General features: G+C 31.1%; 1 protein-coding gene across 1 annotated transcript in view; it reads left to right on the top strand.

Annotated features, from left to right (window-relative positions):
* The window catches only part of LOC126744092 (homeobox protein aristaless), a 128,003-nt gene that overhangs the window by 55,664 nt on the left and 51,979 nt on the right, over positions 1 to 20,360 (top strand). The window contains exon 2 of the mRNA XM_050451441.1: positions 6,468 to 6,723. Coding sequence (XP_050307398.1) covers positions 6,506 to 6,723 — 218 coding nt within the window. The 5' untranslated portion in view covers positions 6,468 to 6,505. The remainder of the gene's footprint in view (positions 1 to 6,467; positions 6,724 to 20,360) is intronic.

Here is a 20,360-nt window from a genome sequence, read left to right as displayed (position 1 = left end):
TAAAAATTTATAAAAACTACTGTTTAAACGTGGCGAGGTCTGGCATAGCTATGACTCGCGACTCGATACACAAACACACTACATATGGGCAACAGTGACTCAACTTGACTACGTACTGCAACTCTGGACCTAAGAGCCTGATAATTTCATGGAAATTTGTGGCTTATGATTATGGTTTAAGAGTCATCAATTAAAGATTGTTTTGTGATCTCTCGGAACCGTTAGGGATCAATGATTTCCTTAAGACTGTGGACGTAAACCCCATAAGAATAAATATATCTTGACGACAAAAAGGGGTTTATGGGTTATTTCCCAATGGTAGGTAAACGAAAACAAATTCGTTAAAATCTAAGTGGATGTTATGAAGCTCCATTTTAAATTGAGTATCAGAGACAACGCTCGAGAAACTTTAAAAAAAAGTATTAAACCATGTCCGACCTGAGAATAGATCTAGTGCTTTTAGTATTCTATCTTAGAGCTTATACTATATTAATCTAGCATACAGGATTGTAAATTCAAAATGACATTCCAATTTAAAAAACTCCTGATTAAAAAGGATGAATTCACTTTGCTTTTAGAAAACGCAAATAACTTATTGAGGAATACTTCTGATTTTTCTCAAAATTCCTAACTTGCCCCAATATTAATAATGTCTCGTACTAGAAAGTAATTTGTCGTAATATTTTATTAACTTTGACTTATTTTGCTGTCTGATTGGAATACTTGCAGATTCATTCATTAAGCTGTGACAAAGTTTTTTTAAATAATTTTTTAAGACGGCAAATAAGGTAAAAATTATTAATTTATTTCTTTTAATAGTCCTACTCGAATATTGATGTCCTTTATTGTCTAACAGTTAATAGAGGATATCTGTTTTATTTCGTAAATACGTAAAAAGTTCGCTTTTATTTATATAAAAAGAATTCCTATAAATTTCAAATTACTTCTTTTATCGTTTAATGGATTTTTTGTGCTTTTTCATTTTCTATAGATAGTTTTTATTTTTAAGACGCTTTCAAATACGCTTATTATTTCTTGAAAAGTACCAATTATATTAATTTCTTGAGATCCTCTCGATCAGTCTTTTTCATTATTGTTGTGTTTTTCATGTTGTATGGACTTTTTTTACATGTTCTATTTTATTGTGTGTATATCGTTCTATTTGACAATAAATTCTTCTTAATAACGCAAGAACTATATTAATTAAAACTAAATTATTATTCTATTTTTTGTTACAGTTCTACTCGGCTGTTGAAGTCTCTTAGAGCTTAACAGTCAAGAACGTTAGATACAAATTTTTATTTGGTAAATACTCGTTAGTTTTAAATATTATGCACATAATTTTTTTGAAACAACAATCATATGTGAACAATATTTAAAAATACAGATTTACAATTTATCAAAAAAAATATTAATAAATTCTAAATTTACCTTTTTTATTTAATGTTTTCTTAAATTTGTCTTTTCATAGTTTTTGCACCTTTTTACTTTGTAAAAATAGTTTCTATTTTTGTGATACTTGATTCTCGAAGAACCCTTAATAAGGTTTCTCAGATTTTCTATATTTCGTTTATATTTTGTATTGAATTTTGTGTCTCATCCTATTTGTCTATAAATTCGTTTAAGTAGTTTCCATCACTGTTTTTGATTGATAAATGTTGTTTTATAAACTCCAATTTTTTTAACAACTTTCTCTCCGCCATTTTAATAACTAATTTTTTAAGTGAATGTAAGAAAAGTTCAAAAATGTTGCCCAACCCTCACATTACGATTTGTGAGTTTTTCCAGTAGTACTTTCTAGTGTATATGTGTCTAAGTGACCAGAATGATACTACCATCCTATGAAGATTTTCCTTAACTATCATGTAATTAAAAAAAAAATTATAATATAAACGTTTCAAATAAAGTGTCTAATTCATTTAACTGAAAGAGTGAAATATTCAAACAAAAGTTTGTTGCTAACAAACGTTTATTAAAGCTTTATATATTCTAAAAAACATTTTAATTTTTGAAAACGTCAATTGTCTCTACTAATTTAATTCAATTTAAGTCTGCCTCAGAAGCCCCTACAACGATAACTAAACAATCAAAACCCCAAAATGTACAACATCATGATGATCACCACGATGATGCGGTTTTTAATTTTATTTTATTTAAGAAAGAAATTAAATTTTGTTTTCTTTAAATCATTAAAAGTTAATTTTCCGGTTCGACTGTTTCATGACAAGCAAACCTTAGTTGGCCGTACAATTAGACCATTAAGTAAATGTGAATTTTTATGGTGGTTCGTTTTCAGACCCACGCCAAAAATTACTAATTTTTTCGGAAGCAATTTAGCTTATGGTGGTTAATACTGGCAGGTGTGGATGTAATGGGAAATCGTGACCCTTGTTTCGATGCAATTTTAAGTATTTTACTAGTTAATATTAAAGTATTTTATAAAGTCATTTAAATGTCATTCAGAATAGTAAATGGGTTAACGGAAGCTTAAAACTAAACCTCATTACATAATTTACAAACATTAATAAAAACAAAAATTAAATTGAAATAAGCAATTCCTCGTCTCTCCAGTTAATTTAAGGCTTGACTGGGCAACTTATTACCAAGATCAAGCAAAGAATCTATTTAATTAAGATTAGATCGGCTAAATTAACAAAGCGGGTTTTTTTATGCTACTATATCACTTTCGTATTATACAAAGTTAAACTACTTTTTGTTTAGTAAAATTAATTTTTAATTAAATGTATGAGGTTTTACTATTCACTTTAATGTCTTGAATAAGATTTTATTAATCAAGTTTACAGTTCCAAAGAGATTGAATATAATATTTCTTAGATTCATGTTATTTATTACTTTCGGACATGGTTCTTTCTGGGTTATTCTTATAACTATGATTATTACTATATAAGCAAGAAGATATCCTGTCAACGAAATATAGCAGATCAACAATCTTGATCAATCCAGATGAAGAGATTTGTCTTAAAAAAACAACTAGTGTCATGGAAATCATTCTGAACCTTCTGCCGTTTGATCTCATTATTTCAAGATTATTTATTACCCCATTCTAGACTTCAATGTAATAATAGCTATGAAATGCTCTTCAAGTCACACCAGAATAACTAACACTCAAAATTTCAATCTCTTTATCTGGCCTTAATAGGTTCAACTTTCTGCACTATGGTATTTCATACTGAAAATGTTCCCAGATAGACAAGCTTCAATAGAAAGTCTATCTATAAAAATCCTCTCATTTTAATTAATCACAACAAAGTTGGGATTCCCGTAGTGTTAGAACATAGTTGTATCAGGTCAGCCTTTCCTTAGGAATCTTTTGAAAGAAATAACTAATAAATAAATAATTCCAGTTCCTGGCAAAAATCCAATTTTAAGAATATGAATAGGTACAATTTTGGCGCCCAACATGTGAGTATTTGCAAGAAACACGAATCTTCACGAACTTATCAAACAGTATAAAAAAAGATTATTCATTTTTTTTAATATTGCACTTACAATTACTTACAAATTTTAATGATTTTATGTGCCGTTTTAATTTTAAGATTTTTTTAGATTTCTTTCAGGCATTTGGAAAAACTCACCAATGATTGTAACTGTACTAAGTAAATCAAGGTTCTGAAGAATGATTTATTAAGGCACAAAAAGACGATTACCACTATAACCACTGAAAAGTGAAATAAAATATTAAGAAAAGGCTCTAGCTATAGGATGTTAAGCCCTTCATCGACCAGTACTGAAAGAAAACAGATGAACTAATGCGCAGATTATATGATAATGATATTACGATACATTTACCAACTAGAGAACTTAAAATGTACTGAAACGTACAATACAAAGTGATCCAAAAATAAGATATTTTTAAATAAAAACTCGCTTTTTTTTAATTTGTAGAGTCTCCATGTCTCCAAATTTTTTGTAACTTTTGTATTATAATGTTTATAGCAGTTTCAACACTTGTGGAGCTATTTGATTTTATAATAAAATTCTAAAAATATAATAATAAGGGATAATATCCTAAAAATAATAATCAAGATACTTTCGTTAGTAGCAAAACTTTACTTAAAATTAAAAAATTGTTAAATAAAAAAGAAACAAAAAACAACTTAGACTTTACACGTATTTAAAGGTAACCTGTAAATAAGATATAGGTCAATGTGAAAATAAGTGCTGAAGATCTTGAATGGAATCTGCTTTCCTATTAAAAACTGTAAGTTTTATCAGTTATTCTGTAATCTGGCGATCTCGATAGCCACTCAATGAGGCCTCGGGTACCGATCCACTGATTCGGGAAACGGCTGTCTAAAAACTATTTTATTGGAGCCACATAGTACGGTTTTGCATCATGTTGTTAGAAATTAAGATAATTATCAATATCATCATTCACTTAACATCATTTTCGGTTATTTGGGTATTTCGAGGCTCTATTGTATTTCCTAACTTATCTAAGTACATCTCTCCCATCAAGTTTTCAGGAATAAAGAAAGATCCTATATGATTTTTGAAAATGCCGACCCACACATTAAGTTTTTCAGGATATTGCGAGGTTATCTCTCGGAACAAATGTGGATTCGTGTCACTACAATATTGATAGGTATGTCTATTTACAGTACCACGTACCACTCATTCAAGAAACAAAATATATTAAATAACAGGTTTGCGTTGTTAGGACATTAGTTCGCAAAATCCCAACCTTCTAGCAAAATCGGGTGCAATTAATTGTCTTTCAAAATTCTTTATACTGCTGAGAGTGTTGAGCATTTAAATCCTGAAGCAATAGCCATTCCAGGAGTGCTTTGGGCGTTGTCAAGTGCTACATATCCTAAAACTGCTATTTCTACGACTTCATTTCTAACTGGTCATTTTCTGGATAGCGATTACAGTGAATATTCGACACAGATCCAGTTTCTTCAAATTTTCTTATCAACTTAGCCACACTTTACTTATCGGTAAAAATTTTTTTGGTCTGCATGTAACACATTATATAACCGGTCAGTAGCTCTTGCAGTGCAATTTTAGTAATACGGTTTTATTATTTCTACGCTTTCTTGAATTGAATAAATAATTAATTAATATTTATCACAACTAAGTTGATAACTTAACAATTTGAAATCAAATACAAGGTTTTTCGATGACTTTCAATGTCTATCTTTACTAGTGGGCCAACACCTTTGCCAGAAAACATCCCCATACCATATCCACCGCCATGTTTTATTGTGGGCTTAGTGTACTAAGGGTTATATCTCTGATTTATTGGACGTCTAACCCATGTCATACCATCCGATCCGAATAAATTAAATTTACTTTCATCTGACCATAAGATGTTTTTTCCATTCATTATAACTCCAGTCTAAACGTTTTTTTGCGAAACTCTTTTTTTTATTGAAATATAAGGTTTTAATGCTGGCCTTCTGGCTCTTGAGCTTTCATTGCATAAATTGTCTTGGAATACATCGAACTGAGAGAGATAGGATTGAATAAGCTGTAGCTTTTCTCAAAAAAAATCAATTAGCAGACAGTTTTGGTCATAAGTTAAAATATTTTTATAATTTTTGTACGTAAATATCGAGAAGTTTTTGATACTCTGAATAGTCCAAAAATAGTCAAATCACTGATCTAGATCAAATCCTAAAGTCCTTGTTTCTTTTCAGATAGTTCAGAAGACTCACGAAACATATTGTGCTATTATATTAACAGGTGATATGATAGTGTAGTAACTTTAGTATCTAATCATTCAATTAATCAAAATGTGTCTAGTATTTATTGAGGTAGATACTGACCTCAATAAATACTAGACATTATCGCCCTGGTAATGTTATTCTATAAAAAGCAACTTAAGTCCAAAAACTATGACGTAATTCCTGACTCTTTAAGTAAAATTAGTTTAAAAATTCATTATATTTGCATTCGTAGGTGTAAGAAGTATTATGGAGAGGATAAAACCTCATTAAATTATTTTTTCTTCTTTAGAATGAGAAATCATGATGGAATTGATAGCAACAATCTATCTTCATAACTAATCATTCATTAACTAAACATTTTATTTTATTGAGAAAATTAATTACCATGTATTCACTCTTCTTATGTTTATCTTGAATATGCCTAATAAAGCTAACACATCGAGAGTTAAAACATCTGCATGCAAAAACTATGCCACAGTATATGTGCTATATGTTATATTTTTGAATTAGTTTGCATAGTTTTCCATATTTATCATTTATTATCACTTAATTCTCTTGTTTTCTCAAGCATCCAGACCAGATCTGGACTAATTAAAAGACAAATTAACACGTTTGCTCAAAATTGCCTATTAGAATAGTCTTCAGGAATATTTTTACTTAATAGCCGATCATATAGTAAATTACTTGGTCCTCTTGCCCTTCTGTTCTTCCAGTCAGTTTTTTCTTTTATTAAACCTTGACCTTGCTCTTACCTAATATTAATCTATATTTCAGAGTCGCATCCGTCTGTAATTACTTCTGAGCAGCAGGAAATGGGCGTATCAGAAGAGGTGGCAATGCCGGCAGCGGGCGCGGAACCGCGCCCACCCGCTCAAGACGCGCGTGACGCTAGTGACGGGAGCGATCCCGAACCGGACGATTTTGCTCCCAAACGGAAACAGCGCCGATATAGAACCACGTTTACTAGTTTTCAACTTGAGGAGTTGGAGAAAGCTTTTTCCAGGACTCATTATCCTGATGTGTTTACTAGGTAAATGAGTTTTGCATATAGAATTTTTTCCTTTCCAATTAATTTTTTTGCCTTAAATAAATATTCTTAACATACATCTGAACATAAATTAAAAAAGTTTCATCTTATTATTTCCAGGTTGTAGTAACCATTCTCGAAAGTTCTCGAAAATATACAGGGTGCCCGTAATTACAATCTAATCTTTAACAGCAAATTCTGTGTTAAGAATAAGGCTTTACATTCTTTAGAAACATATATCAAAAAGCGCGTTTCGTTTTCGAAATACAGGGTGTTAAAGTTTTAAAAACAAAAATATTTTTTATTCATAACTCTATTTTTATAACTTAAGATATTTTTATGAAATATTTATACGCCTTTGGAGTAATAAAAGGCTCTTTTTGATCCTGAAGATTTTTTTAAATTCTTATCAATGATATCCTTACATAATTTTTGATTGAATATTCTTCATTAAAAATTTTATACGCCTGATTTTTCTAAAAAAAAAAAATATTTCTTAAATCCTCAGATAGTTTAGGGCAAATCTGATTTCGTATTTTTTTTGTACAATGTAAGGTTTTCGAATAAAAAAATATAAGCTCTCTGCTACAGGTTCTATCTCAGTTAACATAAAAATGAAGAGTTTTCTTGCAGAAGATCTGCACTACCTATAAAAATATACTACTACAGATGAGATGCATCATATCTATGATCCTTAAACAGAAACTCATAAATTAATATCAAAAAGGATTGATTCATTGATGAATTTTATCCATTGGAAGAATGTACCAATAAGTACTCAATAAGTGAAATTCTACTGAATCCAGCTGAATTGTGAATTCTTGGATATATTGGAATCTTCAGCTCTATTCAAAGGCCTAAAGCATTTATAAGAAAAGCTTAGGTACTTTTAGGATCAAAATGTGAAACATCTTACATAAGATTTATGATGCATCACTAAAATTTCACTGAAAGTTAAGAAAAAGCTAATAAAGTACCCTTGTTTTGTGGATTCCATATCCTTGAGCAAGCTGTAAAGCGTTAATAGATTCTGAGATACTGACATACAAGAAATTCTAGGGCCTTACTTAGAACTATCAGATACGAAAGAGATTAGAAATGGTAATAAGCCATCTTGGTTTTACGTCTTAAACTAGGTCTAAAGAGTTTGAAGTCATCTCACCCTCTAAATCAGGAATTTTCTGACAGAACAAATTCAAATTCAAACTTTTCGACGGAAATTCTCACTGGAACTTTTATTTGTAGACATGAATGAGATCCTGAAACATAATATAGATACCTTAGGGTTTGCCCTCAAAAATTACTGATTATGGATTCCGCTAATCGAAACTACTGACAGGGCTATAAGTTCACTTAAGACTCTTAATGGATTTCTGAAGCCTGACCCAGAGTTATCAGAGGGCAAAGAACTTTAAAATGCTAATGAATCATCTTGGTTTTGTGTTGAACTAGGTATAAAGAACTTAGGCTTGTCTCATCCTTTTCTGAAGAAAATGGAAAACACGTGGTTTTTATTTTTTTACTCGAAAACCTTGAATCGTACGAACAAAAGGCAAAGAATCGAATTTGCTCCAAATTGAAATAGGATTTTAGAAATATTTGTTGCTTTTAGAAAAAGCAGTAGCGTACCATTTTTCCTCAAAAATATTAAATTAAAAATCCCGTACGTCACCACTGATAAAAAATTTTGCAGATATAGAAATGCATTTTGTTACACTAAAGTCGCATTTTGATATATTGGTATGAATTTGGTGCATTTCATACCAATATATCAAGTGATAAAAAAGTTATGACTAAAAAAACTTCTTTTTTTTTAAATTTTACCACCCTGTATTTATTATAATTATATATCTTTATAAGTTGAATTATGTAACCTTAAAAATTACAACAGATATAACTTTTATACAGGGCGTCCCGAAATTACATCGCAATATTTTACCAGCCGCATCTTTGTGTAAAAATAAGACAAAAACTTCATATACAGTAATGTTGAAAAGTGAATCGTTTATATGTTACAGGGTGTTTTATAATTCCAATTGAAGATAGTTTTTTGTTAATATTTCGAAACGCCTGCTCGTTATTTTTCGAAATTTTTATTGTATACTACTGTTATTGTTACTAACTGATTTTATAACATTTTATGATAAAATGAATACAGGATCGTTTAAAATTAGTAGTCAGCAAAGATGTCATATCTTTTTTCTGGTTACTTTTTAATTATTTGGATAGAAAAATTAAAAAGAACCAACATTTTTACATAAAAAGGTACTCTTGTCTTATTTCGTTAGAAGCCTCTGGTTTCAAGATATTTTTTGTTTGTTTGTTTTGTTTGGTATTTTTAGTTTTTTTTTTCTTAGTTAATAAGTTATTTGTTTTAATTTTTCTCAATTATTTACACATTATTTACAATTTTTAAATAAAGTTTTAAACAAACAAAGCAGTTTTTGATCCTTAAATTAAGTATTATGTCATGTTTATACCTGATGATTTGTAACACACCTTTCAATTTTATTAAACATGATCAAAAATACTATGAGTGTAGGTTGCAAAACATTTATTTCTGATTATTTCAAAGACGTGCGCTCCTATCGAAATAAGACAAGAGCACTTTTTTTGTGTAAAAATGTTGGTTCTTTTTAATTTTACTATCCAAATAATTAAAAGGTAACCAGAAAAAAAGTTATGATATTTTTTTCTTTGCTGGCCACTAAATTATAATCGACGCTGTATACATTTTAGCATAAAGTGTTATAAAATCAGTAAGAAACAATAACAATAGTATACGATAAAAAATTCGAAAAATGACGACCAGGTGTTTCGAAAATATTAACATCTTCCATAAAACCATCTTCAGTAGGAATTATAAAACACCCTGTTTCATGAAAACGATTCATTTTTTAAGATTCCTGTATATGATATATTCCTGTATTTGTCTTATTTTTAGACAAAGATGCATCTGGTAAAACATTGCGATATAATTTCGGGACACCCTGTATAATCTATTTATCTGAATTACATACAAAAATACACAAAATGAAATAAAACAGTCATGACTTTGTGAAATCATCTTAATGGTTGTCAATCTTCGTTGACCTGGAACCAATAAAATAATTGTCATGATTTTGGTCGCGAATTGATTAAATAATCATATTTACTATGAACTCATGAGCCAGCGAAATACCTAATCCTTATTTCCATCTAACAAATAAAACTTTTAAAATTCATTTTCATACACGCATACACCACATTTTTGGAATTGTGACTAGATTTGGATAAACAAAAAGAAATCAGATCAGCATCTTGTCTCCTACCTTGCCATACTAACGTGTACACAACTAAGCATAACAATATGGGTAAAGGGATTCACTAGCTTATAGCACAAAATGGAGACCTCGCCAGCACAGACACGGCAAAGCACAAATATGAACCAAAAAGTATAACAAGCGCGCTATTCCTCTTGAAAATAATCTCTCAAAACCAGCAGGATTAAAAGGCACAAATAGACACCACTTGCAGACGCATTTAAAGACATATGTAAATGTTACCAATAATTATATCAGTAAATGGCTCTAGTCCATGAAAATACAGTCAAACATTTGGCACAACATCTAGTTGACTACTACTTGTCTTGGATAGTTGATAGTAGATCAGTTGTTCTTGAGAACGCAGCGATAATCCGTAAAACCCTCTCCAAGAAATGACTTCTGTTATCTTGAGGAAGCGTACTACCGAAGAACGCCACCTATGTTTGATTTAAAATAATAATAATAAAAATCCTTTGATTCTGTTCCCCACAGTTGGCTTTTATGGACACTGAAAATCTACGGTATCGAGGGCGTGGTGACAGTTCTTTAAAGAATCTACGAAAAACTGGACAGTCTTCTTAAAAATAAGATTCTAGGCCGAAAACATTGGTATAGACAATATAGACCAAAAGAGTGTCATTTTTCAGGAGCACAGAGTTTCAATGCATTATGGTTCTGGCTTGCATTAAGTCCCCTATCGAATACACCTTAACATATCAGTGGGATATGCTTTTAACATCAAAACTATTTACAACTCGAAAATGATCGGTCATCTTCTTTACATGAATGACATAAAAATAGATGCTGCTACAAAGGAACAATTTCAAACACTAATGAAACTGGTCCATAGCATTAGCCAAGACATCCACATGACGCTAGGACCCAATATATGTCAAACGGTTCATGTGAATGAGAAAAGACTGGTTGAAGGCGAGGAACTGTTTGAAGAGAATTGAGTAATAGCAAGAGACCCAAAATCTTGAGTAAAGAAGGAAAAGAGAGAGCTCCTTAGCATGGCACTGCATGGAAGATTCCCAAACGATCTTTAGGATTTATGATAAACATCCAAGATAATGGATGTAAATACTAGAAACCATCGAAAATATATACTGACAGAAAACATAGATATAGACAAATGCAGAAAGTCCAATAACTACTTTGAGACAATAGAACATATTATCTGTGCTTGTCAATGCTTAGCCAACAATAGGTACCTGGAGATACACAATAAGTTGCAGCCATAGTATACAACAAAGTGCTCTATACTATATACTACAAAATCCAGCCTCTTCCATTGGTAGAAAATGATAACGTCAAAATATATTGGAACAAAATATTGCAAACAGATAGAACTGTGAAACATAATAGACATTATAATACTTAATAGTAAGGACAAAACAGTCTAATACATAGATATAGCAGTTTAGATATCAAAACTACAGAAAAGATAAATAAATACTTACTGCTGTGTCGCTGAATCAAATGGTTGTGAAATCTGGAAAGCGTGCAGGTTGTATTCAAGCATATAGAAATAATACTTAAAAGCTTAAAGAAAAATCTAATTAAAATTCAACAATTCATAAAATACTTACCAGCTAATAAATAAGTGTATTGTCATATAGTCATGAACTTTCTTCTTGCCTTTAGGGCCCACACATGTGTAAGTAATCAATAGTGGATATGTGTCCTCATGCCATAATCCTGTATACGGTCGAAAGCGATAACGACAGATGTTGACTTAGTATCAAGAAAATTTTCCAGAAACTTAATATTAATATTGCCAAGAACGGCATTACTGCTATGACTTTGATTTGTCTTTAACCTGTTCGAAAATTACTCCTCGGCTGCAAGTCAAAATTGCCTGAAAAATATAATTTAATAACTGCTCCCTCCTACATCTGACACGAAATGGTGTATCATCCGCATATTGAAAAATGAGACTTAAAAGTTAGAAGGAAGAAAAGGACAATATAGCATTTAGGATTAAGCAGTAACAAAGTATTATCAACTAAGAGATCACTCATCAAACATCCACACGCCTCAGTGGGTTCAAACAAAACAAATTTGTAAAGTCTATACAGGGTGTTACAAATTTCGGTGCATATTTTAAGAGCGTATTATTCGGGTTAAAATAAGACTTTTTTTCTTATAAATATGTGGCCTAAAATGCACTCCCTCAGAGCAGCAGCTAGCGCGAAATCTTTCAAAAGATTTAACCTATCTTTCAAAAGATTTATCAAAGATATTTAATTGAATTTATTTTAAAAAAATTTATAATTAGTTTTATTGGTATTTACTACTGTAGGATCTTATTGAATTAATTTGACAATGTTCGATCATTTATTAATAAAAGTTTATTCAATTTGACAAGTCACATCACAGTCAAGCCCCCTGTAAACAACACTGAATTACCTAATATAGGCAATCCAGTTAGTTGTCAAAAAGTGTTTAATTGCTGAGTAGATTAGGGAAATGAAAGAATGCTGACACTACTAAGTACCCTCAATCTTAATATTTATGGATAGAAAAATTTAAATAAAACAATATAATAAATATTTATGTGTTATTTTTTATTATATTATTCTTATTATTTTTATTGTCTTAATTCAAAATTACATTGTAAAAAACACCTTCTTTTTCAATTAACAAATTTTTAAGCATTATTATTAAACAAATAATATAAAAGAAACCAGAAAATATAAAATGACAAGAACAAACTAAAAAAAGTATTTTATTAATTAATTCATTGGACTTTGTTTGCCAAAATTTTATTATTATATTTTCTAGTATTATTTTCTAATAAGAAAAATATCTTTTCCCAGAAAAAAAAACAAAGTGTTTCATTAGTAATAAGACTTTTTTAGTGATTAAAGTCACTTTAAAGATTCCAACTATGAATCGCAAACTAAACAAGCATCTTGGTGTCAAATTACATACTAAAGAAATATATATTAAAAATTAAATATAAAGAAATATATATATTCTAACAAAGAAGTCCCCTATCTAATACAAAATTATAAATAATATTTATTACAAGTAGTATGATCTTATCTAAAATGGGAAATATTATCATAATAATTTAGTATATTAGAACCATACATCGTAAATTTATATTATACAAATAACTTTTATACTTGAACTGTACTTTTTATTAATCCCTGCCACCATTTTGTTGAGGCCTTATCTTATCAGTACCCACTCAATATTATTGACTTTCTTATATGTATGTTTCTGCTATACCTAAATATTGCGCCTACCTAACTACCTGATGAAGTTTTAACCAATTAAGGTTAAAACTACTAGATAATTAGTAACTAAGTAAACTAGGTAATATTATTATGAGTATATTAACAATATTATTACGTTTTTCTATGGCATCTGCTTCTGGAACATCCTGGTTTAAATCATCTGGAACTGGAATGGTTGGTTCTTCAGCAGGTTCCTAATTTTCTTGAATTTGTTCTAAAATCCCATTTTGCAATCCTAAATTATGTAATACACAGCATGCTCGAATGAAATTCACAATAAGCCTAATATCTTTTAATTTGATATGATATAATTGCCGCCATTTTTGTTTTAGGGCCCCATTGCAGTGCTTTATTTTTATTCTATTACAAGAATGTTGCATATTAAAATTAATTTGTGGCCTAGTTAAGAACCCTCTATCAGGAAATGGTGTTAACAGATGTTATGAAGGGGATACGCACCTAGTAGGTGAAATTCTTCACATCTTTCTTCTAGTGTTTGACATATTGGAGATGTTCTAAACACTCTGGCATCATGCACCGAACCTAGATCTTCTGTGAATATGTCTCTAATTCAAAGATTGTGATCACACACCAGTTGCACCTGGAAAGAAAAATTATTTGTTACATCCATATATACATATTTCTTACATTAAACGCACCTGAATTGAATAGAAACCTTTCCTGTTAATATAAGAGTCGGGATCATCCTGAGGTTTATCAATTTTAATATGTGTTCCATCTATTAGTCCAATAATTCCCGGAAATCTATTTTTATGCCGAAAATAATGTTCTATTTCCTGTTTCGCCTGTCTATTGGGCCATGTAATTAACTCAGGTGCAAGGTTGCTTAGAAAATAAGTCATCCTTTTAATAATTTTATGTAGAACACTAATGGTAATATTAAATCTATCTGCTACATCGTGAAAACTAGCGGTCTGGTGCCCTGCATACCACAAAAAAACATAAACATACTGTGGGGGGGTTAAATTGCCATAGGGTCCCGCCTGTTGTTTATAGTATTCACTAGCTTCAAATCCCTCAGAAATGTTGTTTGCTACTTCAGGGCTTACTCTAAAATGATCGAGAAATTCTAGTCTATTAAATTGCGACACAGTTTCGTCTAAATAGTTTTGATTTTTGGGCCTTATTCGTTCTTCTAGTAGATCTTCTAAATCCGTGTCGGAATCAGAAAATTCTGATAATTCAGATTCTTCCGACGATTCAAAGTCACTCATTTCCTTAATGTGTATTTTTGACTATTCCAATAATTTAAAATACAATACAAATATCAGAGAATATATGCGTTGATTGGCTACACGATTTCTCTGACACTTTGCTTGAAATAAATCCGAAAACAAGTCTGACTATCAGATGACGGTCAGAAATTTGTGTAAGAACATCAAACTTTTGATTTAAAACCGATCAGAAGTTTCTGTGCGAACGCATTTTACTCTATTGCGCATGTTTATTTGTCGAAAACTTGTTTCTTACTGCTGCGCGAACAAACCTATTATCTACCTTGATTTCTGCAAAGCTTTTGACCAAATTGACCACATTCTACTTCTTCATAAGCTAACCTTTTTTGGTTTTTCTCAGGATGTAGTTGCTTTAATAAAATCTTATTTACGAGGTCGTAAACAATTTGTGGAATATGAAGGCTTTAAGTCTCCTGTATATGAAGTGTGTTCGGGAGTTCCGCAAGGATCTAACGTGGATGAGGCAATCGATCTAGGAGTTACTTATGATGCGAAACCAAGTTGCGCCAGGCATGTAGCAAAAATAGTTTCTGATACTGCCAAATTGTTGGGTTTTATTTATCGAAACTGTCGGCATTTTGAAAATATTAATACTTTAAAACTACTTTTCTTCTCTTACATACGCTCAAAATTAGAATACGGATCTCTAATTTGGTACCCAATTTATAGCTGATAGATGATATTAAGCGCATTCAGTGCAAGTTTATGAAGTATCTCTGGTTTAAAGAGGAATGTGTCTTTCCGGCATGAGGTTTGGATAGTCAATTATACTTAAATAAATTCAATATAATATACTTAGTAAATAGAAGAGAAATTATTTCCATAAAATTTTTATATAACCTTATTCATAATAAGATTGACTGTCCCACCTTTTTGGCTGGATTAAATTTTCGGGAACCAAGAATAAACTCTGGACATTTAAGATTATTTTATGTAAACCTCGCTAAGACTAATATTTTGTTTAAATCCCCTATTAATATAATATATCAGAATTACATTAATAATAATTTACATGAACGGTGCGATATTTTTTTTGACAGTTTAAGGTCCATTGTAGAAAGTATAAAGTAGATATATGATGCAGAGTTTTTCTAGTATGTATATAGATAATCTGTTTAAGTACATAGAATGTTAAGCATTTTTATTTTAAATTTTTATACATATTTTGTTATTTTCTTTTTTCTTAAGAATTTCAGCATATTATTATTATTATTATTTCTCCTAAGTTAATAGTTTAATCGGGGTTACTATAATGCTCCCATTTCGTTTACCATCGATTTGCTCGAAAACTGTTTACTGTATCGAAAAAACGCAAAGAACAAAAATGTAAGATTTTTTCCTGGATAATGAGATGGTGTTGCTAGATTTTGAAATGTCTTATTGCAAACATAAGATCAAGAGTAAATCCTTCTGAATCCTCCCCTTAAATTGGACTTCGGAAGAAAAATGAAAATACCAATCAAAAAACAGAGACTTGCCAATTTTCAGGACATTTGACGCTTAACTGTAGTCACGGTTCCAAATAAACAATTTTCTTTAAGTAATTTGCGCGAACTTATTTTGACTCCAATAATATTCAATTTTGTAACACCCTGTACAATATCTGTCTACAATCATTAGAAAATTCAATTTTCTAATGATTGTTTTCCCTGCCTGACGAAAATGCCTTTAGGCATGGTATCGTTGCTTTTGTCTTTTACACCATTTACATAAACTCAAAAAGGTGAACTGATAATGAGTATTATTCATAATCTCTGTTCTCGGCAATATCAAATAATCACTAAAAGCAATGCTCCATTTCCTCGAATATATAAAACAAGCATTTTTTTTTCAAAATCTTTATGGGTCACCTTAAGGCGCCCTACTTAAACGCACACCGTTATCGAGGGAATTCCCATTTAAACTCGAAAGAGAAAGAAACGGTTAAAATGTGACCAGAAATTAGGGACCGGTGGACCCTATCTAAATAAGTCAAATGAGTGTATCGTGTTTGCGGCGATAAAGTAATCGGTGGGTCCACGACAGGCATTCCGACTTGTCTGCAATTTGTCGGTCCTCTGGGTCAATTAGGGAATACGAAAAAACTGCATTGTGAAGATGAAGAATATTATTGAAGAAATCTCGTTCGGACGACCGGTGCAGCACGGTGTCTTATCGTTTTTATTGAAGAAACCGCCCGATTATTTAAAACGTTACAAGCGAAGTTTATTTTTTTCAGTGGACAAAGTTAAGTGACGAATAAGTAGTGTCTTAAATCTCTACCACCACTTTAATTATTATTTAATTTATTGGCGACCGATAAGCATTTATCAAATTATAATAATTGTTCTTTATTCCTAAATAATAAATTTTGATCTGAAACCTATTATAAATACTATAATTATTATTTCAACTTCAGTGTGTTAAAAAAAATTATCTGAAATTAATGATTTTTTTAACTTTTGAGATTATCACATGCATTCTTCGCCCATGCCAGCCAACTACTCTCTGAATAATAATGATCTTTTTCAATATGAATCTTAAACTCCGATTGTTTTTCAGTCATTTGCCTCTGAATTCCGCCATTCTTTATGAATTTTAATTTCGTAGTTTTCTCAGTAGATTTCTTTTCTAGATGGTATTTTCATATTAAATTTCCTTTTTTTCTTTGTTCATCTTGTTAATTACATAGTTAAATTTTACTACGTTGGACTATAATATAATGTCTTATTGATTGAACTTATCTCTTTGGGAAGTTGCTTTATTTATCTGTTTAGTTTTTTTTTTCAACAAGTATTAGTCTTACACGTTTAAATATACACCAATTCATGCAAAATACTGCTTCCGATCTTAGTTACTTATAATAAAAACCTTCAGGATTAATTCCAAATCTTTAACTCTAAGGCCATCTCCATTAAAAATTAAAAGTTCATCCTTAATCAATTCAATGTTGTCAATATCTCCTTGTTTGTCTTCTTTTAATTTTAAGGCCTATTTTTCTGTATCCTTGTAAGACACTTTGTGCATATTTGTGTTGCCTAAGCGGTTCATAGCAAATTTTAATCCTTTAGGAAGCTTAAGTTTCAGCGCCCTTCCTGATTCTGCTATTTTAGGTTATCTTTGTTCCTCTCTTTCTTCTCTTCATCAGCATAAGTTCCTATGATTTAAAGACAGACGTTAATGCATCTAATTCAAAATAAATTACAAGTAGACGTAGTTCCAATAAAGTTTCCAGTACTGGAGGTTTCCTCCTTTGACTAGTTATACCTAGTTATAGAATTTTGTCTTCTTTGGTTTGGATAAAAAATTAAATGATGGGACAGAATATATTCTGGATAAAAAAGAATCATGAATGAATCTTTTGGTTATAGTTGAATAACCTTGTATGGATAAGCCTTATTTACTAGTTTGAACTGTCTTGAAAGAGTAAAGAGCAACGAATCTTATTTAATTCTTTTTAAACTGCTAACGCTCTTAGTTACTGACAAGGAGGCATGAGAATCCTAAATGAATTTAGAACCTTAGGCAAATTCTACTTAGTATTCAGTTAGTGCTCCGTTTTCTTCATTTTAGTTTAAATACCTATTTGCTTTATCGTGGTAAGGTCATTCTTTTCCAGTTGGTTTTCTTTACCCTAATTTTTTGTTCTGCTCTGATTATGTTGTCGCTATCTTGAGACTCTTTGTTTCTTTGGTCTTTTTTCTTCTCGTCACCACAATTGCTATAATCCACCTCTTACTATTATTTAAAGTTTTTAATTTAATTATTATTTACTATTATTATATAATATATCAGTAGTGATCACAAAATGGTTGTTATGGTTTCCAGAATGAAACGTTTCACAAAAGTAAAACAAAACACTTTAAATAAACAAATAGATTTGGAGAAACTTAACGATATAGAATTCCAAACAAAATTTGGCCTAAAATTTGAGAGGAACTTGCAAAGAAATTGCAACTCCAGAACAACTAGACACAGAGTGATAAAATAAAGAATATCATAGTGAAATTTCAGAACAGAAAAATAAAAAGAGAACGGAATGGATGACAGAAACTCATATCAGAGAGAACAAAGTGCAAGGGAATACCGCTGCAGTATAAGGAGATAAACAGGACCATGAGGAGGAAGTGTAGAAAAGCAAATCTATCCGAGAAATACCTAGAAATTGAGTTTCTGCAGCTAAAACATGATTTCTTCAACGTGCAGAATAAGGTTAAAGGGCCGACAGAAATGGAAAGAGAAAAAAGCAGGTGGGAAACCTCAGAAATGCTAATAATGAGATCATAAATGGGATCGAAGAAAAATTTTAAAAATGGAAGAACTAAGTAATAGAACTGTTCGAGGATGACCTATTATTACAAAAAGCGAAGTCATTTATGCAATAAAAATTCAGAAGAACAGAAAAGCCACAGGATCAGATAAAGTACATGCAAAGCTGCTTAAAATTATTGCAAACCAAGAAGGCAACGGCTTAAAGCTTATAGTTAAATTTTTCAACAGTATCTAAAGTGCAGAAAAATCTCTTTAGAATGGCTCAGGTCTACATTCGTGGCGATTCCAAAAAAGCAAAACTACTTTCAGTGAGATAACAAGTGAATCTGATGTCCCACGTCCTCAAAATATTCCTAATAATAATCCATACACGGATTTATAAGAATTACGAAGAACAAATAGGTCAAATACTCAATTTGAATTTCAGAGTGGACTCGGCACTCGAGAAGCTCTGTTTTCCCTCGACGTGGTAACATAGAGATGTAGGGACATGAACATAGATGTATAATAGGGTGGAGCGAATTTTCGATTTCTGGAATTTTAATTGCCCTGTATGCTTAATAGATGCCTATTGTAGTCGTTAGTAAGCCAAAAAAAACTTAACGTCAGAAAACAACTTCTTCGGCTGCCGAAAGTGCCTTAAAATTTCGGAAATTATTATGTTTTTTATTAATTTAGCGAATTTTTTATTTCTTAAAATTTAACCACCCTGTATGTTTAAAAGATGCCTATTGTACTCTCAAGTGAGCCAAAAAAAACTAAACGTCCAAAAACAATATCTTCGGCTGCCGAAACCTCCTCAAAATTTCGATAATTAAAGATCCCATCTATCTTTAATTATCAGAGGGAGCCATTGGTAAGACCCTTGAATCGTGAAAAAATTTACCAGTCGTACAGTTTGAGAAAATTAAAACAATTTTACCATTAGTTAATCTAGAAACCGTAAGTACCGATGCAAAGTATTTATATGAGATGTGTCAAGGAATCTCTACTGGAGTTTTAAAAGACGATTGGGCTCTAAAAGCGCCAGGGAAAATGTCACACTCTAGATGGCTTACCACAGTCAATAGAGTCCTAAGGTTATACGTTGCTACCAATGAGCACTCTCAAAACCTTAAAATGTTAACAGAGTTTATAGTCAAAGTGTATGCCGTATGCTGGTTTCAAATTAAATGCCATTGGTCTTGTAAGGATGGTGCTAGGCACTTGTTTAGCAATATAAATAAATCTCGTTACATGATTTCTTTGGTTCCTGATGAAATAGGGTTATTAAAATTCCCTTGTCATTCACAGGCAGTTGAACGAGCAGTTAAGTTAGTTACTGAAGCCTCTATGGCGGTTTATGGTCCTGAAGCACGAGACGGATTTATTAGAGCTCGTATTGAATCAAGACAAATATTGCCGCAATTTGATACTAAAAAACACTTCTTAGCAGTTCTAGAACAGAAAAAATAAAAACATTTATTCTAAGAGTGGGAGGGTAGGGTGGAACTCGAGATGCAGCCACCTCCACGTTGCACCATTCATCCACGTGGTGAGTTCTGGGTAGTTTTTCATGAAAAACTAGGTGAGAGCTGCAT

Source organism: Anthonomus grandis, chromosome 13 (assembly GCF_022605725.1).
Source record: "Anthonomus grandis grandis chromosome 13, icAntGran1.3, whole genome shotgun sequence".
Lineage (NCBI taxonomy): Eukaryota > Metazoa > Arthropoda > Insecta > Coleoptera > Curculionidae > Anthonomus > Anthonomus grandis.
Note: the sequence above shows the minus strand (reverse complement) of the source record. Positions and strands in the feature narration are given on the sequence as shown.